This window comes from Mustela erminea, chromosome 18, assembly GCF_009829155.1.
Source record: "Mustela erminea isolate mMusErm1 chromosome 18, mMusErm1.Pri, whole genome shotgun sequence".
NCBI lineage: Eukaryota > Metazoa > Chordata > Mammalia > Carnivora > Mustelidae > Mustela > Mustela erminea.
In genome coordinates this window covers 61,148,219-61,169,093 of record NC_045631.1, presented here as the reverse complement: position 1 = coordinate 61,169,093, position 20,875 = coordinate 61,148,219, and the positions used below count along the sequence as shown (strand labels likewise).

General features: G+C 60.6%; 1 protein-coding gene across 4 annotated transcripts in view; it reads left to right on the top strand.

Annotated features, from left to right (window-relative positions):
- CSNK1D (casein kinase 1 delta) overlaps positions 1 to 20,717 on the top strand; it is a 31,214-nt gene extending 10,497 nt beyond the window's left edge. For 2 of the 4 annotated variants that reach the window (XM_032322159.1, XM_032322162.1), the window contains exons 3-9: positions 6,992 to 7,140; positions 7,630 to 7,858; positions 8,293 to 8,463; positions 8,827 to 8,975; positions 10,768 to 10,939; positions 11,513 to 11,652; positions 20,441 to 20,717. In XM_032322159.1, coding sequence (XP_032178050.1) covers positions 6,992 to 7,140; positions 7,630 to 7,858; positions 8,293 to 8,463; positions 8,827 to 8,975; positions 10,768 to 10,939; positions 11,513 to 11,652; positions 20,441 to 20,530 — 1,100 coding nt within the window. In that variant the 3' untranslated portion in view covers positions 20,531 to 20,717. Of the gene's footprint in view, positions 1 to 6,991; positions 7,141 to 7,629; positions 7,859 to 8,292; positions 8,464 to 8,826; positions 8,976 to 10,767; positions 10,940 to 11,512; positions 11,653 to 14,637; positions 14,702 to 15,839; positions 17,935 to 20,440 lie in introns of those variants that run through there. The other 2 variants (XM_032322161.1, XM_032322160.1) reach the window with 2 other exon arrangements.
- Positions 20,718 to 20,875: the final 158 nt, after the last annotated feature.

Sequence of the window (20,875 nt, the reverse complement as noted above, 5' to 3'; positions counted from 1 at the left end):
TCTTGCTCTTGGGGACAGTGCCTCGATGGCATCCAGACACCTTTTCTGGCGCACCGCCTGAGAGTGGAATTGTGTTTCATGGAGCAGACGAGTGCTTGGCCTGCAGGATGCCGTCGAGCGCTGCACGTGCCTGCGGGGCCGTTCCGTCCCAGCTGCTTGGCATCTAGGCTTCTGCTGGAGCTGCCGCCTCTTGGCCTTGTCATCACCATCCCTCTGTCGTGTGGCGTGGGGTGCCCTGGCTTGCACACAAGACAAGGGGCATGAAAAATTAAGGGCGTCTTTTTCTTCACTGTGTTTTCTGAGGGGAACGGAAAGGGTCGGTGCATGTGTTACACAGTGTTAGCAGATCTAGCTATCACGTCCGGATTGTCCAGGGACAGGGTCACTGAACCTGGGGCTCAGCCTCCTGGAGCTTGGGAGAGGGCGGATAGGCACGTGCTTCCCTCCTCTCCCTCCTTCCCCAGAAATTCAAGATTCCACACACAGCTTTGGCTTCCTGCGTTAAACATGGAGTTCCGTTCATGCACATCCCACTGAAGTCTTGTGGCCCCTTGACTTGTGTGTCGTGTACCTTCCCAGATGCTCCTGAGTGGCTTGGAGGCCCAGTGGTCGTCCCCTCTTGGTCTGCCCGCCGCCGCCCCCCACCCCTCCCGGCCTAGCACATCTTCCCAGGATTAGAGACAAGTGATCTAAACACAGCAGTGCGCTTGGCCTGAATCGTGTCAAAGAACAGCCTTGACTTGGGGCGTTGGGAACAAGGCACGGAGTATTGCCGGCTTCTTCGGAGTTTTACACAAACGATTTAAGAATTGTGGAGACCACCCCCAGAAATTAATGTAAGGGTGTTTGAGCTTTTGGGGGGAATTGGTATAGAGGAAGGAATAGGGTAGGAGGCAAGTTTTCAGGACAGAAGATCTGGCCCCAAATAGGAACTGGTGAAGGGGGCACCAAGAAAGGATGGCTTACGATGGTCCCTCCGCGCCCCGTGCATGCACGTACTTCAAGAAGGAGTCCCTCAAGGCTGCGTTTCAGATCCTCTGCCTGGTACAAAGCCTTCTGTCAGACTCTGGCTGTTTTTCGCTCAGTAGGAAAACAAGTTGGTAAATGATAAAACCCCAGAGGAACATGGAGGGAGTTGAGCTCGTGTTTATACAAGCCAGGCTGCCTGTCGCTCACCCAGCCGGCAGCTTGTGAGTGCTGTGGGTCCAGCAGACGCTGTGATCCAAGGGGGCAGCTCGAAACCAGGATGAGGCATGGCTGCTCCAGTGCCTTCCATTGCACTCACCCCCATGGCACTAACCACTGCTGCGGTGGGGCAGGATGCGGGCCCAGACACCGTGGTCTCTGCAAGCCAAGGCAAGAAAACCCAGCGTGGTTCAAGGTTAAGGGTTAGGGTCATTGGTTCATATGGTACCCAGGGGCGCTCAGGCTCTCTTACAACTTGTCATGACCAGCTTGAATATTTTCAGACACACGCAGGAACCCTGTGGCGCTGGTACGTGCTGCGGTCTGAGCCAGTGAGGGATCTGGTAGGTGAAGGAAGCCCATGTCCCGAGATTGGAGGTCCAGAGTTGGAGTGCTTCATCCCCGGTCTAGACCAGCCTCCCCCAGCTGTGGCTTCCGCTCAGCACCTTCTGCTGGCACCTGTACTCCAGCTTTCCTGTTCAGACGAATTCTGAGTCTCCTAGGAGGGAGCGGTCAAGTCCTGGGATGCCCTCGTAAAAGTGGGGTGTTGCTGTGCACTCCAAATAGTAGTTCTGCACGCTGGGGAGATGGCAGAGCGTCTTCTGCTACACAGCCCTGTGGCTGCTGCCTGCCCCTTCCCCAAAATGTCTCCTCGTCCCGAGAGCCCAGTGCACAAAGAGGGCATCATGCAGAGGTACACGGGAACATACAGCAGAACGCTTGCGTCTAGAGCAGAGTTCAGATGCACAAGATCTGCCATCTGTGCGTGACCAGGGCAGTTGGAAGCCCGAGAACATGGCGCCAGGGCACAGTTCTTTGGGACAGTGAGAAGTAACAGCGATGCCTGTGACCGCAGCGGCCGCAGCAGCCTTCTGCCCCTCACCTCCGGCCAGCCCAAGGAAGCCGGCCCAGCCCCTGAGAAAGTCGTCCTCACGGTACCGTGCAGTGGCCCCTGGGTGCATCCAGCAGGTTCTCTGTCCCTCCCCGAGTCGCGGGCGTTCAAACAAAGATGCTCTAAACGTTTGTGTGGGTATTCGCGTGGACACTTACTTTTGTCGTGGGTGAGTGTCTAGGAGTGTAACGGCGGAATCAGAAGTGGGTGAATGTTTTTCCTTTTTGATAAACAGTCAACTGCTTTCCAGGTGGCTGTCCCTTACACCCTGGCCAGCAGCTAACGGCTGTGATGGTTGGTGTCTTCCCAGCAGTTGATCCGCGTCGTCTGTGAGGGACGCGACTGCGGAGAGCTGTTTGCAGGGCTGCTCCGCTGGCTCTCGGCGGCTGCAGAGCCTGCTGGTGGCTGGTCTCTCGCCGCGCCTCCTCTCTCCTTCCCGTTGGCCTCGTGAGAGGGTTACCAGCAATCTTCTCAAGGAACATGCTTTGGTTTCTATAATTTTTCTGTCTTTCTTTGTGTCTTGTTTCATTGATTACTGCTGTGATCATTTGTATTTCATCTGTTTGGGTTTAATTTCCTGTTTTCTGAGATCATTGATCTGTCTTCTCTAATACCGGCGTTTGTTGCTATAAATCTCCCCCAGGTGCTCCTGGAGCACGTCTCATAAACCCTGACATGTTGTGATTTCATTTTCATTTAGTTCAGAAAGCTTTCTGTTCCCCTCCCGAGGGCTCCCTGGTCCGTGGGTTCTTTTGAAGTGGGCTCTGCAGCTTCTCTGTATTTGGGGGCTTCCCAGGGAGCTCCCTGTCACTTCCGATCGAATCCCATCGTCATCTGAGGGCACAGGCCTGTTCTGTCCGCTGCGGGCCCTGTCTGCTGACGACCCGCGGTGCCGCGGCCCGGGGGATGCTGGGGGTACCGAGGGCGCTGTCGGCCGGTGCGCGTGTCCGTCCCCTCGCAGTTCCGCGGCGCATGTCCTGAGGCTGCGCCGGGGGCGGCGCGGAGCTGCGTTTCCGGACATGCTGGTGCTTTGTCCTGGTCACACGCAGGTCCCTGGAAACGCTCTCCGCAGCCTACGCGTCCCATGCGGACCCAGCTCTCGGGTCCCCTTCCGGCTAAAGTTGGTGTCCCGCGCTGTCCTTCTGACAACCTGCCTGTGCGGAAAAGGCGCGCGTTTCTCTCTCGTCTGCCAGAACACGCCTCGTGTGGTGCCTGATGTGGTTCCTGACCCGCCGGGGTTTACTTGACCATCTTGCTGACCATCTTGCTGCTGGTTTTGTCTCCCCTCCTCCCTTGCCGCCTCCTTTTTTTCCCTCCTAAAGATTTATTTATTTATTTATTTGACAGAGACCACAAGCAGGCAGAGAGGCAGACAGAGAGAGAGGGGGAAGCAGGCTCCCCGCTGAGCAGAGAGCCCGATGCAGGGCTCGATCCCAGGACCCTGGGATCATGACTTGAGCCAAAGGCAGCGGCTCAACCCACTGAGCCCTCCAGGCGCCCCCTTGCCTTCTTTTTGATGAATCATTTTATCTACTTTTTTTTTTTTTTTTTTCCAAGATTTTATTTATTTGTCAGAGAGAGAAGGTGAGCACAGACGGGGAGCAGCAGGCAGAGGCAGAGGGAGACGCAGACTCCCTGCAAAGCAGGGAGCCTGACTTGGGGCTCGAGCCCAGGACCCCGGGGTCATGACTGAGCCAAAGGGAGTCTCCGATTGAGCCACGCAGGCGCCCCTTTATTTACGTTTCTTAATGGTTTTTCTTATGATTTGCTTCTCTGCTGGCTCGCCAGCACCTCTTTCGTACCTCAGGGACTGAGTTAGGGTTTATTGCGTCACCTTGAACAAACCGTGCCGTGTCCCTGCCGCGTTCCGCGCTTGCTGTGGAGCAGACGGGCCTGTGGGCGCACGTGGCTTCCCCACTGCGGGCCCCTGTGACGCTGTCCTGCAGCACAGACGTTTGCGTGTTACAAGCGTGCATTGCATTGTTCTTTTTGTTTAAACAGTCATAGCTTTTAAAGGGATTGAAGTAATGTGAAAAGCTCTTACGAGTGAACTTAGTTGTTACTTCCAGTGCTTTCCGTCCCTTTGTGTGGGCCCACACTTCCGGCTGGCATCGCTTGCCCTCTGCCCGAAGGGTGGCCTTTCCCGTATGTAGCAGGGCAGGTCTGCTGCTGAAGGATTCTTCCAGCTTTTTTGTATCTGAAAATCTCATTTGTCTTGGCTTTTGGAGGTTGGTGTCCTCAGTGCTTGAAAGACGCCGTCTCCTGTGCTCTTTGTGCCTCCCTTCTGCCGAGACGTCTGTAGCGATCCTGATGTTTGCCCTCTGTGTGTGATACCGATCCCCCCGGCTGCTTTCGAGATGCTCTCCGTGCCCCTCATTGTGAGCGATGCCATCAGCAGGGCACGAACGTGGGTGTGAAGGTCTTCATGGCTCTTGTGTGCGGTCTGCGGGTGTGTTGTCTTCATCCGGTGCTTCCAGCCATCTCTGTCCCTCCGTCTTTCCTGGGGGCTTTGGTGGTATAGATACTAGGTGGCTTGAAGCTGGCTCCTGTTGCTTTTCCAGTGGTTTCTCTTGCTTTGCCTTCGAGTCACACATCTTTTCTTCTGCACCATTTAATCTCAGATACTGTAGTTCTTCCCTCTAAAAGTTGGACTTGAGTCTTTTATAAATCTCCCATGCCATGCCCTCATTTAGACACACAATATAAATAGAACTAAGCTACCCAGGTGCCCCTGTCCATTTACTTTTAGAGAGAGAGGGCACACGGAGCGGAGAGGAACCAAGGGAGAAAGAGAGAATCTCAAGCAGGCTCCCCACCGAGTGCAGAGCCAGACACAGGCCAGACTCGGGGCTCGATCCCACGACCCTGAGATCATGACCTGAGCTGAAGTCAGACACTTAACTGATGAGCCACCCACTTGCCCCTGTAGTAACTGTTACTGTCCCTCTCTGCCCGTTCTCACATCTGAACCCATTTCAGGGGATAGATGTTTTCTGCTCCGCATCCCTGGAAGTCTCTGGATGCCGGACGGCACCACTTGTACTTGCTTGCGCGCTTGTGTTCTGCTCTGTTGCTCAGGTTCTTTCTCTGCTTAGTTACGGGGTGAAGTCAAGTTACTTTATTCTGTTGAGTGTTTGCATTTCTGCCGATAGTCGAGGGAGGAAGGGGCAGTCTTAGGCCCACGCGGCTTGTGTCCTGTCCTTCAGCTCTGAGTGTTTTCGCTGCCTCCGTTTAATGTCTTAGAAACCATTTTTCCGCATGTTCTGTGTTTCCAGCCTTCTGGTCTTGGCTGATGTGCGCGGGAATTGGGCTCCTGTCACTCCATCTTGTTTGATACAGAGTAGCTTTTAAACTCTTTAAAGATAATAATAGTATCTGTTTCTGACTCAGGGTTTCTTATACCAAAAACATTACTCATAATGGAAAAGAATGATATGTTTGTCTTTGTTAAAATTTCTCATCAAAAGGCTCCAGAAGAAAAAAAAATTGCCTCACATGAAATCAACAATGGTTTAGTACCCAGAATTTTTAAAGAATGGCTATAAATAGACAAAAGTCTCCCTGATAGGAAAATTGGCAAAAGACAAGGGTAGACATTTCAGAGAGGAACAGCATGTGGCCAGTAAATATACGGATGAAAGATCCCAGTTGAGTTAGTGAGGCGCTGGCTCCCTCCCTCGGCTGACGACAAGCAGTCGGGTGGTCTCGCACCGGCTCGCTGCTGCTGGGCCTGTGGGGTGGGCCGAGCGTCTGGGAAACAAGGTGACATTACCTCATAGCCACACAGCTGATGCTCTGTGTTTATCGGCTGGTGCCGGGGGAGACTGGATGTGAACAAGAATTTCGTGTGTAAGAATTTCCACCGTGAACATAGTAATGGGACACTTAGTAGCACCGTTTGTGATAGAAGCAAACCCAGACAGTCCAGATGAAAGAACAGATCAATTGTGACCTTTTCTCCAAAGGGAATACTATACAGCATGCATACTTTTAAAAAAATAATAAAATTCAGGTGTCTTCACCCAGACACCTGAATTTTATTATTTTTTTAAAAGTATGCATGCTGTATAGTATTCAGTCGGTGAGGCGTCTGCCTTCGGCTCAGGTCATGATCCCAGGGTCCTGGGATCGAGCCCCGTGTCGGGCTCTCTGCTCAGTGGGGAGCTTCCTTCTCCCACTCCGTCTGCCTGCTGCTCCCCTGCTTGTGGTCTCTCTCTCTGACAGATAAAATCTTTAAAAAATCAGTAAGTGAGTAAAGGGCGGGAAGAGACAAACCTGAGTACTGTGTGTGGGTGCTCTGCCCTCGGGAAGTGGAACGTGACCAGCCCCCCATCTCCAGAGTGTGGGCTCCGCGGAGTGACGTCCTTCCAGAGAGAACAGTACACGCACTGGGGAGAATGAACACACCGCAGCCCGGGGTCAAGGCCCCGTCCTCGGTGACGGGTCCCGCTGAGAACAGAGACCCCTGACGTGAGGCGAGGAGAAGGCCCTTCAGCTCTGCTCTTCCTTCCCAAACCCGTCGCCCGTCCTCACACGATCCCGACGGAGGGATGGCCCCAGAACCCCCCCCCCCCGCCAAGAATTGCCGGGCCCCCCAAAACCAGGGACGTGAGAGACGGCTCGGCCCCGAGGAGCCTGGGAGACGTGACGACGGGGCAGAGAGAGGGTGTGACAAGAAAACCAGGGACTCCTGAGCAGAGTGGACTCCGGCTACCGACCGCGAGCCAGGCTCGCTCCTGCTTTGGGCCGTGCAGCTCGCTCCTTGCCTGTAGGAAGCTTTCTTGGTGTCTGTTCACCCCCCGCCTGGGACGCTCTCCCATTCTCTCCCAGTGTCGCTTCCAGCCACTGCCCGCCTGACTCTCGTGTCCCTTGTGCCCCTATACGCGAACACGGGCGTGTCGGTTTCTCTTGCAGTGGGCATCCCCACCATCCGGTGGTGCGGGGCGGAGGGGGACTACAACGTCATGGTGATGGAGCTGTTGGGGCCAAGCCTGGAGGATCTGTTCAACTTCTGCTCGAGGAAATTCAGCCTCAAAACTGTCCTGCTGCTTGCTGACCAGATGGTAAGAATCGTGTCTCTGAGGTGACAGGGAGCCTGGGCCTTCAGGACCTGGCGTGGTGTGAGTCAGCAGTCTGAGGGCACGCTCCGGTGCCGTTCTCCTCCTGTGCCTCTTAGTGCCCAGGGAGGGGGGCGGGTGCAGTCACCTTTGCCGCAGGATTGTGACTGGGGGCTGGGTTTGGAGACGTGCGGGTGGCTCCCAGCGGGTCCTGGTAGGAAGGACTGCTGGTGCAGACCCTCGTCAGGGAGGGATGGTCCCGTCAGGCTGCTGTCGGTTGACCCCCACCGCAGGGGCCAACGAGGGGAACTGCCCCAGCCATGCAGGGGTGTGGAAGATGGTCTGTTGAGCAGCCTTCCCTGGTTGTGGAGTTGCTCTGCTCTCCAAGGGCCGCGAGACGTGCAGCTGAGGGCACAGCCGTCTCTCTGCCAAGCAGGGGCCTTTCCCGAGGCTGCTGCTGGAACTCAACCTCTGGTCACTACTTCCTGCCTGCAGATCAGTCGCATTGAGTACATTCACTCAAAGAACTTCATCCACCGAGACGTGAAGCCAGATAACTTTCTCATGGGGCTGGGGAAGAAAGGCAACCTCGTGTACATCATTGACTTCGGGCTGGCCAAGAAGTACCGGGACGCACGGACCCACCAGCACATCCCGTACCGTGAGAACAAGAACCTCACCGGGACGGCGCGGTACGCCTCCATCAACACGCACCTTGGAATCGGTGAGCCCGTGCGTGCTGGGGTCTCCCGTGCCCTCGTCACTGGACTGCCTTGGGCATGGCCATCTCTTAAGAGAAAGGCCAGCCTCTTGGGGGACCCTGGGGAAGTAGTCAGCACGTTTGGCATGGAGGCTGTCGTCAAACCTTTGTAGCAAAGTCTAGCTCTCCCGACTCTGGAAACCCGTTGGGAGGTTTGGTGGCGGCGGGTAAATGAGCGGTCGGACGTCCTGACACTCCTTGTAACATTGGTGGCACTCATCCAGGGGTGTCACAGTTTCCTAGGGGCACATCGGGGGCAACTTCTGGTAAAACAGAAGCCAGGACTAGTTTTCTGTGGTCTGACCAGTTCGCCTCTACAGTCAGACTGTGCCCGGGGTCTTAGCTTTGCGGCCGCAGGCGCATACATGCTGTCCTTGACCCGTTTCCGTCTTCCCCAGAGCAATCCCGGAGAGATGACCTGGAGTCACTGGGCTACGTGCTCATGTACTTCAATCTGGGCTCTCTGCCCTGGCAGGGGCTGAAGGCCGCCACCAAGAGGCAGAAGTACGAGCGGATCAGCGAGAAGAAGATGTCCACGCCCATCGAAGTGCTGTGTAAAAGCTACCCCTGTGCGTGTCCCCGGGGCAGGCGCCGGGCCGGCCGCGCGCTTGGGGTGGCCGTGGCGGGGCTGCGGGGAGGCTGGGTCCCAGACAGTGAAGAGTGTCCTTGAGCTGGTGGCAGCCTTCTGTCCTTGCTGCTCCTTTACCTTCTGGGGCCATGACCCACGGAGTTGCCTCGTTCGTGTGGAGAAAGGCCACGGGTGGCACCAGCTGTGCTCTTTGGTGCATTTCTTAAGCGTCCGTGCCCCTCGTGACCCGTGTTTGAGATGCTGTGTCTCAGCATCCTAAGCATGCAGCAGTGGGTGGTGGCCGTCATGTCGCCAGACACCCAGTCGGGGAGTGCTGGCTAGCACCACGTCTCTTGTCTCACAGCTGAGTTCGCCACGTACCTGAACTTCTGCCGCTCCTTGCGCTTTGACGACAAGCCCGACTACTCCTACCTGCGGCAGCTCTTCAGGAATCTCTTCCACCGCCAGGGCTTCTCCTACGACTACGTGTTCGACTGGAACATGCTCAAGTTCGTAAGTGCGCCAGCTCGCCCACCCCCGGCGCGGAAGTGAGCCAGAGGCTCCGCCGGACACGGGGCAGGCTTTAGAAGGCACGTCCGCCGCACTGGGGGGCCGAGTGGCCTGGGTGGGGTCCCCCCAGGGTGGGAGGTCCTGAGAAGCAAGAGCCCCATGAAGGGAGAGCAGAGGCAGCCACACGGGTGCTGGGCCTCAGGCGCCAGCAGAGAGGGTCTCCCAAGTGCAGGTCTGCGTGGAACTGCGGCTCGCCCTCGACTGATAAATCTGTGATTGGAAGGTACGTGTGTGACTGCTGTCAGCGTGGCTCCAGAGTGCATGTCGTGCAGGGGGGTGTGGCCGAGGCCATGGTCTCTGGCCAGGTGGGGTGACCTCTTGCCCCTCGTCCCTCTGACGCAGCCGTGCAGGCAAGCGAGCAGGGTGGGCTTCTCTGCCGGCCTTGTTAAACGGGCGCGGGTGTTTGCATACGTGCAGACCTCGAGCTTTGAGGTTTTCTTTTTTTTTTTTTTTTTTAAGATTTTATTTATTTATTTGTCAGCGAGCACAGGCAGACAGAGCGGCAGGCAGAAGCAGAGAGAGAAGCAGGCTCCCCACTGAGCAGGGAGTCCGATGCGGGGCTCGATCCCGGGACCCTGAGATCATGACCTGAGCCGAAGGCAGAGGTTTAACCCACTGAGCCACCCAGGCGCCCCTGATGTTTTCCTTCTTTTAATCTGGCGTCCCGTCCGAGTCTCTTGTCTGAGTCTAATTAATTAATTTTCGGACATTGTTGCCAGGAAGTTTCAGGGGTTTTTTTGGTACTTCTACTTCGTTTTCCATTACAAATTTTTCCTGTTTAGGTAGCTTAAAACAGAAATTGGGACCTTTCCAGAGTGACAAGATCTGATGGAGGAGTCAAACCTCCTCTTCAGAGGGCGTAAGACAGAAAGGCTTGTCCTGTGGCCTTGCAGGTGCCAAGGTGTCTGTGCAGGGTGTGTGCCCTGCAGGGGAGGGCCAGGTGCCCCACAGCGGGCTGGCTCGGGCTGTGCGACCACCGGTTGCCCAGTGTCGGGGCAACCTTCTGGTATCATCGCCATCCCAGTGGGGCTGACCGCCCTCCTCCGGGCAGGGCTGGAGAATGAATCTCCTGGGCTTCACAGTGTGCATGTGCTGGGACAGGAGCTCGGCTCTGCGCTGCGGCTCGCAAGTCACCATGGGCAGAGCGGGCACCGGTGGGTGTGGCTGCAGCAGTAAAGGTTCATTGGCAGACACCACCGGCGGCTGGATTCGGCTCGTGGGCTGCGGTTTGCAGACAGATGCGTCACAGCGCTGTTCCTTGCAGCGGCCCCAGAGTCACGCCCCCACTCCTGGGTCATCGTGTACTCAAAGTAGAACTAGCCATGGTTGCCTGCGCTCTTGTCACGTGGGCCCTGGCCCCACATCCGCCCAGGCTCTGGCTGGGCCCCCGCCAGCCAAATGCCACCGCTTCCGCGTGTCTCTAGGATCCCCTAGATGCCAGCACCTCAGGCCCACCGCTGACCCGACCTCATACGATTTCCCATCCCTGTGTGGATACCCAGGGGGAAGAGGCCACCCAGTTGCCATCAGTGTTGGGGTTCGGAAATGCTGGGAAGGCCTCGTCCGCACCCTCCCAGGGTCCAGGGCAGGCTTCTGTCCTCGAGGGAGGGAGGCTTTGTGCCAACCAGCTACATCACCTTGGATGGCTTCTCTGACAGCAGGGAACCGCCGGGGCTCTTGGGGTTGTCTTCCACCAAACCCCGTTCAGCCGGGTCTTACGTGGTTTCCTTTGCAGGGAGCCAGCCGGGCCGCTGATGATGCTGAGCGGGAGCGCCGGGACCGAGAGGAGCGGCTGAGGCACTCCCGAAACCCAGCCGCCCGTGGCCTCCCCTCCACGGCCTCGGGCCGCCTGCGGGGCACCCAGGAAGTGGCTCCGCCCACCCCCCTCACCCCTACCTCACACACTGGTGAGTGACTGACTAGCTCCGTGTCGCCCCAGCAGGCCCCGGAGGGTTCTGGTTGTGTGTCGGCCGCTCTGCTGTTGGAGTCACAGGGCCCCACGCGGGCTCACGGCGGACACACATTGCGGGCGGGGCTGAGTGCCTCTGGTCCTGGGAGACTCTGGTCTCTGAGGATTGGCCGGCCGGGGGACGTCTCTTTCTTTTTCTCCATCGTTTCTCTTTTTCATGACACGGATTGCTCCCTACGAGCCTCTCAGTACCCGCCCCTCCGTCGCCTCCGTGAGCGACCCTGGAAGCGTGGGGGCCTCAGGCTGCCCTCCTGCTGGACTCCTGTGCCTCGCTCCTGGGAGCGTCCCCCAGGGCCAGCACACCGCGGGCCCTGCCCACCACTGCCGACCTCGAACTCGGGGTGCAGGCCAGCTAGGGGTCAGCTGCCTGTTGCCGCCTTGGGAATCTGGTGGTGTGTGGCAGCGCCCGCCGCGCTGTGGTGCTGGATGCTGAGACTGCTGAGGAGAGGCCCTCATGCTGGGTCGGGGGTCTGCCCGGAGCCCTCACCGTGCCTCCTGTCTCCCCCTCCAGCTAACACCTCTCCTCGGCCCGTGTCCGGTGTGGAAAGAGAGCGGAAAGTGAGTATGCGGCTGCACCGCGGCGCCCCTGTCAACATCTCGTCCTCCGATCTCACGGGCCGGCAAGACACCTCCCGCATGTCCACCTCTCAGGTACGCGCTCCGCACGGGAGCCACTCCCGGCTCACCGAGGTCAGGCGCCGCGGGCCGCAGGCCTCTCTGTCTGGGCTGCTCGGAGGCCACCAGGCAGACTGGGGAGCGGGTTTGAAGGGCTTCCTTCCTCCTCCGTTCCTTTCTCCCCCGTTTCTAAGTTTTACGTGGAGAGGGACACTCTGCCTCTCGCGGCCGTGCAGCTCCCCGGTTGGGAGCCTGAGGCGGGCTGTGCGGGCGAAGGGCTTGGCTCCCCAGCCGCGCTGCAGCGGGCGATGGGCCTTTTTCTCTTCTGCCGCCGACCTTGCGGCCCCGGCCCCTCCCCGAGCCAGCCCTGGAGGCCGGGCCGTCTTCCCGTGCAGACTGGCAGTGCCCTGGCTGCTCCTACCGCGTCCGTGGCGGGCACACACAGCCTGCGGGGGGTGGCCGGCGGCCCCTGTAAGGTGGCGTGGGCCAGCCCGTCGGAGCCTGGCACCAGGCGATGTGCCGCGGGTGCGGGTTCCCGTCTCTTGAAGTCCCTGCCCACTTGCCTTCTTTCTGACAGGGCAGGTGTCCTCAGGGAAATGGCGGGGCCACGCGGGTCCCCTCCGCTCGATCCTCTTCCCTCTCTGGCTTCGGTGCCGCAGCTCTTTGCGCATGTGCGCCCCGCAGATGAGCTCTTCCCACACACACGGACTTTCTTCGTCGCGTAGCCTTCAGGGCCCTGGCGGGTCACAGGGCATTTCTGCTGCTGCGGCGGGGATCTTCCGGGCTGCCTGTGCCCCGTAGTATCTGCTGGGCAGACAAGCACTGGTTTCAGGAAGGCTTTGGAAGCCCGCGTCCTGGACTCTGCACTCGGGCAGCACCCCTCTGGGTCACCGTGGCCGCTCTCGGGGGCGAGTTAGCACTGGGCTCTGCCATCGGCTAGTGCTTGGCGCCGGGTGGGCGGGCGGCTGGAGCACGTCGGTTAGGAGAGCGCAGGGTCTGTGAGAACCGCCCAGAACCGCAGTCCTTCAGCGTCGGCTTGGTCTCCAGCAGACAGGCGGCGGGACCCCGGGCATAGGGAAGCTCCTGGGCTTTTCGCTTCACGAAGAGAACGCACAGTTTCACTCTGAACACTTCTCGTGTTTCAGTGGTTCGGTCAGAAGTGGGGTGGGTTTGTACGGTAATTTTCTCCCAGAGAGACTAAGGGTGCAGGAGTTTGAATTGTGGGGCTTAAGGAGTCTGGCCAGGGTCATGAGGTTGGGCCCGTTGTGGCTCCCAGCCCCACAGCCCGCCCTCCCTGCAGGACACAGAAAGGGCTACGGGCTTCTTCCCATGGGCCCTGGAATCCATGAATCAGCAGCCGGGAACGTGTCCTGGGCAGTGTCTGCCCACACGTGGCCGAGAGCCCAGGCATCCGGCCCGCTCTGGGGCCCCGAACACCCCAGTCAGGGACAGTCGGGGTCTGTCTGGACTCGGGATCCAGATGTGGGGCCTCCACCAGCAGAGATGAGGGGAAGGGGCAAACCTCGTTCTCCTTGAGAGAAAAGAAAGTGTCGGCATGGTTTGGGACCACTGAGGAAACCCAGCTTCTCCGCACGGCGTGGCCGGCCTCAGCCTGCGCGCCCCAGAGCCGAGCCTTCCTGTGCGGTCTTCCTCTGCTGAGGTGGGCCTGCCCCCGGGGGTCTGGCATCTTTGCTCTTGATTTGGCTTTCCATGTGGACAAGCATACGGAGCTGGCCGGGAGGGAAGGGCCTCCAGAGATTTGATTTGGGGGCGTTTCCTCTCTGAAAGAAGCACTGGTCACTCTAGGCGGTTTTTAAGGATCTTCATGTTGAGGACACAGCCCCGGGGGGTGTGTCCTGGATGCACTCCGGTCCCAGGGATGGCTCCCTTCTTTGGTTTTCCTGGTCACCCACCAGCACACTTTTTCAGGGGACTCTGCAGGGCAGCAAGAGGCTCTGTCTGAGCCTCGCAGCAAGGGGCTGACCCCCACCCGCCTGCCCCAGAGCTTTGGAAGTTCCAAAGTGAGCGGGGTTGCTCCAGCGTCTTCGAGTCTGTAGGTTCCAGTGGCACTTCCCCCGCAGAGAGCAGGGTGCAGGCAGAGCCGTCGATGCTTCTGTTTGGTGCGGGTGGTCCTGCCCCACGGGGGCTGAGGCCACATTCCACCAGCTTCCCCCGTGGCTGCCGTGGCTCTGGGTTCTTTGTGCGCTTTGAGGAGGAGATACTGTGTCCTGTGTAGATGTTCAAGACCAGGGGAGTAGTTCACCTTCAGCAAGACGGTGCTCAAGCCATGGCCGGCTTATGGGAGGAGCCTGCTGACCCTCCCACCAGGCATCGGGGGAGCCGTGGACGCCGGTGTTCTTTGTTCTGACCCCTCAGCCATGGTGCACTCAGACTGTGCCGGAGGGTGGCTGCCCCTTGCCCTGACTTCCTTCTCAGGGCGGCTTATGCCAGTCCCCACGCTGCCGACCCGAGTGTGAGTCTGGTGAGTCTGCTTCTCAGCCGGAGCAGCACAGAGCCCCAAGAGCATCTGGTCAGTGAACCTGCTGCGGGTTTTTCTCTTCGAGAAGAGAAGGCCTCCTGGCTCCAGTGCTCTTAGTAGAAGGGGACCCAGTCTCTGAGCCAGTCGGTCCTTTTGGTTGGTTGGTCTGCATTCATGCTCCCGAAACAAGGCCTGCAGCCCCTCGGTCTTCTCCTGGCCTGTCCTCCCCAAGCCCCAGCAGACTGTGCTGAGCAGCAGGCAGAGCCTCGGGAGGGGCCCGTGTAGAGGCGCCGCCTGGATGTCGGTCCGCGCACTGCCCGAGGAGTGAGGAGGGGTTTGCCTGGCCCCGAGTCGGCCTCATCAGCCCGTCGGCCTAGAGGAGCAATAGCGGCTGCTCTCTTTTGGGGGCCACTCGCCAGGTCCCTGGGGTCCCCGTGAGGCGGCACAGCCAGTGGTGGACGTGGCGGAAGCGAGGTGAGGAAGGCCTCCGTGTCCGTTGGCAGCAGAGCCCTTACCAACAGCTCTCTTTTCCCCCACCTCAGAATAGCATTCCTTTCGAACACCACGGCAAGTAGCTGCACGTCTCCCGTTGGAAGGCAGCACCGGGTGAGTGTGCTCGCGTTGGGCCTTGTCAGAGCCGGCGCCGGGCGGGGCGGGCGCTGACCACCCCAGCGTCCACCACGGGGGTGCGCAGGTGGGACTGGGCTTGCATGCCAGGTGTGCCGCAGGGAGAGTGCGGTCCCTCCGCCCAGTGCTTTTCCTCCTGTGGACCCAGAGCAGCCGCGCTCGGTCACCCAGTCCGGGGGCCAGCAGACCCCAGAGAGTCTCTGAACGGGGGCGGCCCCAGGACCCTGCCCACCCTTGCTGGCCGCTGGCCCTGCGGCAGTCTCGGGAGTCCGGGGCCTGTGGCGGGAGCAGGAGCCCAGGGCTCTGCGCTTGGGCTTGGCTCCAGGGGTCCCAGGACACTCGAGCCACCCGGCCCGGGGTCCACGGTGCGGGGCGTGTGTCGTGTCGTGCTCAGCTGAGCGGCCGGCCGTGCTTGGTGGGGGCTCTTGCGCTCTCGCTGCGGGAGTCTCCTGGTGGCCTCCGCCGCCCCGGCTTTGTCACTCTCTTCCTTCGCGTTTGTTTCTGCCCTCGCTTGTCTTCCTTCCGAGCTCGGTCTCTGCTCAGCCCCTTCCGTGCTGCCGTCTGTGTCAGCCCGTCAGCCACAGCCACCTGCTCCCTGCCGTTGGCGCATGGCTGGGCGTCCGAGCCGGGCTCCCTCCGGCCAGGGCTTGCTGCCGCGGGGAGACAGCCACAGCTCGGCGCGGCTGCGTTCTCAGGGGCACCTCGATAGGGGCCGCTTTTCATGCCTCCCCCCCACGGGGACCCCCAGGGCCCACACAGCGCCTGGTCCTCGCTTTACAGAACAGCGGTTACTCTCCAGGAAGGAGGCGGGGAGCGATACTTCTTCCCGCTGGGACTCTGTCTGCTGCGACCGTTCTTGGGCTTCTAGCTCCGTGGCCACCCGGCCTCCTCGCTTGCATGCCTCTTCCTCCTTCCCATCTTCTGTCGCTCGTTCTGCTGAGCACATGTCCTGGCCGCAGAGGGGCCGTCCAGAGCGGCTGGGGTGTGGGCGTCTGGCGTAGGGCTGGGCAGCGTCTGTGTCCCCTCGCCGTCACTGGTGTTTCGTGTCCAGGCCTGACCGACCGGCCCCGTGCCTCTGGCCTCATGCTGACCTTCTCCTGTGCTTTGGCTCCGACAGATTCCCGGTCGGGTGGCTTCCAGTGGTCTTCAGTCTGTGGTGCACCGATGAGAACTCTCCTTTTTGCTGTGAAGGGCAGACAATGCATGGCTGATCTACTCTGTTACAATGGCTTTACTAGTGACGCGCCCCCCGGTCTAGAACCGAAACGTTAACGCCGGGAGCTCTCCAGGCCGCCCACCCAGCGACGCCCGTGGGGGAAACAAAACACAAACTAAACCGGACAGACTCCAAAGCGCTGCCGTCGCAGGGGCTGCACCGAGGGCCCCCCAAGTGGACTCGGTTGTCGCGGGCTGGGAAGAAAAGCGGAGTGTGAGAGACCCTTGCAGAGAGAACCAAACTCCCGCCCCAGAGCCTTTCGGTTCCCCTCCAGTGGCGGTGCGCCCTGCTCCCTGACGAGCCTACTGTAGCCACCGACCTTCTACTTGGTTAAGACAGTTTTGTATCATTTTGCTAAAAATTACTGGCTTAAATCTGTGTAAAGAAATCCGTCTTTTTATTGTTTCTTTCTCGTCTGTTTTTGCGGTCCTAAAACCGATGTTGACTTGAGCAAAGGCCGGGGCGGACTTTCTGTGCAGGCCGAGCGAGTCAGGGAGCAGAGCGCGCGCGGGCGCCCGTCCTCTGCTTTGTGGTCCCTTCGCCGCGTGGCCCGCTGTGGAGAGGGGTTTTCTCACCAGAAGTGCTGTCCGTGTAGATGTGTGTGTAAGTGCCGTGTGTGCGTCTGTGTGTGCCGTGTGTCCTGTGGCCTCGTTACGCTGGTTTGGCTGTCCTCATACCCTCCCCGCCTACACTGGAACGGCCGCGCGATGCGGTCCTCTGAGTGTCCTGGACGCACGACAACGAAGCCGAGCACGGAAGACCTCGGAGGCCACGGCTTTTTGCATGGGCGTTGCTGGTCCCTCAGGAGAGGATTTCAAACCGAGAGACATCGGCCCCTCCTCGGGGTCGCGTGTGGTTATTTTGGTGGTGGCGGTGCCTCGGTGTCTTTGGATTTGGGACGTTCTCTAAACTGACTGTAAACGTGATCGGTGTAGATTGGCCCCCGATGTGCGTTAACGTCTGTGTGCTCAGAACCCAGGGTGCGGCCGTCTGCGCTGGGCCAGGTGTGACCACGGCAGCCTCGGCCCGAGGGGATCCACCCTGAAGTGCCAAGAAGCCGGCGACTCGACCTGGTCACCCAGGAGGGTGCAGTGTCGCACGCTTCCTTCCACGACCTTCATTGGGACGGAGCGGACCCCACAGGGGTCAAGCAGCAGGGCAGGGCTGAGTCTTGCAAGAAGGACACTGGGGCTGCCGGGCTCCTGGCGGTTTTCCTGGTCGCTCCCTCATTCCGTAGCAGGCAGCAGCCCAGGCGGTGGTGGCAGCCAGTGGCCGGGAGCCACCGTTGTGGGAAACCAGGGGCGATAATCGGTGTCTGTGGGTACAACCCCCCCCTCCTCCTGCCACCCCACTGCAGGGTGCTCTGGAGACCGGAGCGCTCGCAGCAAATGAGGGGCCTAGAGCATCCATGTCTGTGTTTTCCCGCTTTCGGCCCCCTTGGGCCCCTAGCACGGGAGCGTGGGTCCGAGGGATGCCCTGATGGGTATGCGCTGATGGCACAGAGCCTGGCTCTCGGCTGCTGTGAGTACCGAGCGGGCCACTCCGTGTTGCAGGGTGCGGGGACTCGGCCAAGTGGGGCTGTGTTTCTGGGGGTGCGGCGCAAGCCGAGTTGGGTCTGGGCGAGGTGGGGGCTGTCGTGACCCAGTACCCTCTCGGGGGGTGGGACCCTGCCCTGGTGGGCAGTTGTTAGCAGCCGCAGCTGCCGCTAGAGTGCCGGAGACCACCGGGGGCAGCCTGCCTTCGCTCCCTGTCAGGGCTTTGACCCAAGACGGCTGGATTGGGTTTGAGAGGTGGGCGCAGGGCCTGGGCCCTCAGCGGCGCGGCCGTCCGTCCGTCCATGCACACTTGCTGCCCTCCTGCTGCAGGAAATGTAGTTGCAACGTCTGTGTCAACCTGTGTACTGGCGGCCGGTCTCTGACTTGGCTCTTTTGTGTGATCACTGCATTTATGTGCTTAACCACCGTGTAAATAATAAACCCGTGATGACTTTTACCTTTCCCCCCCGCCCTGCGCTGCTCTTTATTTCATGTCTGGGAGGGGTCGGAGTGTGTAGGTTAACCCGGTGAAAACTCATCTGCGAAGGGGCGTTCCTGTCTGTCCTCCTGTGGTCCGGCAGTGCTGTCCGGACAGGCCGGTCGGCTGCAGGCCACGGGGATGGGCTGCCCCTGCCCGAGCTCCCAGAGCGGACACCCGTGCAGGCTGTCTCCAAGCGCCAGTCCCTTCTCCCCTGGCTTAACCCATGGAGCAGGCGCCTAAGCTCCTTGGGCCTCGGTGCAGCCCGGAAGTCCCCGCCTGCCTTGAGCCTTCTGGGAAGTGAGCAGCCCTCTGCTGCCACGGAAGGCGTGCATGGTTCCTGCGAGGCGGCTCCTGGGGCCCCTGCCTGACCAAGGGGCTCAGGCCTGTCGGCCCCGATCCCCGAGGAGGCCGGTGCTCATGCCCTGTGCCTGGGGCTCCCTGGTGTTGCCCGCCCATCCTCACCCCCACCCCCAGCTCCGTGGCTTCTGGGTGGATCTGTCCCTTGTCCTTGGGGTTTGGCTTCCCTCTCCTGCTTGAGCTGGAGGAGCCCCGAGGAGCCCCAGCTGAACGACAGAGCGGGCCCAGCCTGTGCGCTCTGACCTCCCTGCCGCTCGGCCCCCGGGGCCTGGGGGTGTCCTGGAGGGTTTGGGCCCTGAGTCCTGCCCCTTGCTCAGGCCCTCCCCTTCCTGTCACTGGCTGAGCCCAGTGGGCTTTGAGGTTCTGGAATCGGGCTGGGCTCTTCCTTGGCCCTCAGCCCTTCTCACCTGGCTCCCAGCGTTGAGAAGGCAGCACCCAGACTCCTTGCCGCTCACGCCAGCTGCCAACCATTGCGCCCAGCCAAAGGGCCAGAGACACGAGCCCCAAGCTGCCCCCCCGTTCTGCCGGGAGGGGGACAGGGACCACTGCACCGATTTCTGCCAGGGCCTGCCTGTCCTGTTCCTTGGTCCCTCGTGCTGGGAGATGCATCCTGGCTTGCCCCCCCCTTCCTGACCCAGGGCCCAACCCCGGGGCTGGATGGCAGGCTCCGCGCTCAGCAGTATGTGCAGTCCGGGCTGTCTCCAGCTCCGCCCCTGCCCCCGCCCCAAGGGCTGTTGGGAAGCCCTTCTGGAAACTCCTACACCCCCTTTTCTTGTTCTGCTCCCACCTGTGTCTGGCGGGGCCTGTGGAAGCAGCGCTCTCTGTGCTGTTGCGCCCGCAAGCTGTGTTTGAGGTCCAAGGGGAGTGCCCGCCGGGCTCTGCGTCCTCAAGGCCATGGTTTGGATACTGGCGAGGGCTGCACAGCCCTTCATGACCCCCACTCATGGGCCCCTGCAGGTCCTGGGCAGCTGCCCCTCAAAATATCACTAGCAGATCCCCCAGGCACCCCCCAGTTTGGAGCCCACATGCGTGTGCCAGGGTCTTTGCACAGGTCCCTCCAAGTGTGTGTGTGTGTGTGTATGTGTGGCAGGTGCCCCCAGGTCGACCAGGCTACGGCCAGCAGCCCAGGGTGGCTTGGGGTGATGTGTGCGTGTCCTGCAAGGAAGGCCCAAGGCGGGCGGACCCGCGGATCAGGGCGCAGCACAGGCATCTGCATCGGTCCACGGGAGGACGGGCTTTACGGGTGCTGGCCGTGAGCCTCCTCTGGCAATGACGAAGGGTGAGGGGTAGCGCCATCCACGGCCCCCCGAGCAGTGACTGGTCTAGACTCCTGTGGGGGGAGGCCTCAGCCTTCGGTGGCCACAGCTTTCTGAGGACAGCAAGCTTCCTTTCTCCTAAGTAGGCCCAGCTGGAAACCTCTGGAACCAAAACCTAGGCAGACAAGACGGCCTGCTCACCCGGGCCTCGAACCCCAGCCTCCGGTCTGGGGCAGAGGCATTGTTGATACTGTGGTGGGCAGGGCCCTTGGGTCCACCTAGCGTGTCCACCGAGGTGCCAGCTGAGGGACAGACGGGTCCGTGTTCCTGAGGCCAAGGGAGGGTGGCAGAAGTCCCACCCTGGAGCACACACCGGCTCACGTGGACCCCAGCCCCCAGCCCGCTGTGCGTCCCGCCTCAGTGGGAGCAACGCTGACCCGCTGACCATCTCAGGACTGCTTGATAATAAGTGTCCCCAGACTGGGCCAGGCCTTTGCACACAGGCACAGAGACAGGCGAGGGTCAGGGACACTGCAGCATGAGGTCCAGGAAGCCTGGAGCAGCTCCGCGTCACCAGCAGCAGCCACGGGGAGCGCAGATGGCAGCGAAGGGCCCCTGCGTGGCTCTGCCTCGACCCCCGCGACGGCTGGCACCCCACAGCCCAGGCCCCAGCACAGGGTCCAGGCAGACCAAACAGGGCTTAGTGGGGAGGGGGGCGTGCCCAGGGCCCCGGGGCTGCGGGCCAGGGCCGCTGTCAGGTGCCTGGTCCTCCGCACAGCTGGATGGGCAGGTGCAGGCGGGGGAGCAGCAGGCCCCTCGGGGTGACCTCTCCGGTGGGACAAGACGTGAGCTTTCGCTTGCTTTTCATTGCAGAGGAGCAGGGACGTGGCATCTCTCCGGCTGCACGCGGCCCGCCAGGGTGCCCGCTGCCGTCCCCAGCGCCCGCGACGCACCACCTACTGAGGCGGCCCCAGCGGCCTCTGACCGGGCTCCCAGCCACACAGGCCACCACTGGCCACGAGGGCAGGTGGGTGTGAGGTACCCGGGGCGAGGCCGAGCAGGGCTGGACAAGGACGGGAACAGACGCCCGCACCGGGCGCTGTAGGGCCACGACCTGCCGGCCAAGGGGTGAATAAACGGAAGGCAGGAAGATCATTCTCTTTAAACACACGCACAGTGAACAAGAACCACACGTACGTCTCAGCTTAAGTGCACACGCCTCGTACGGGCTGCCAGGCACGGCCGCACGCCTGCGGCACGGCCCCCCTCCCTGCCAGCCACCGGGGCCCTGCGTGGACGCTCTGAGCG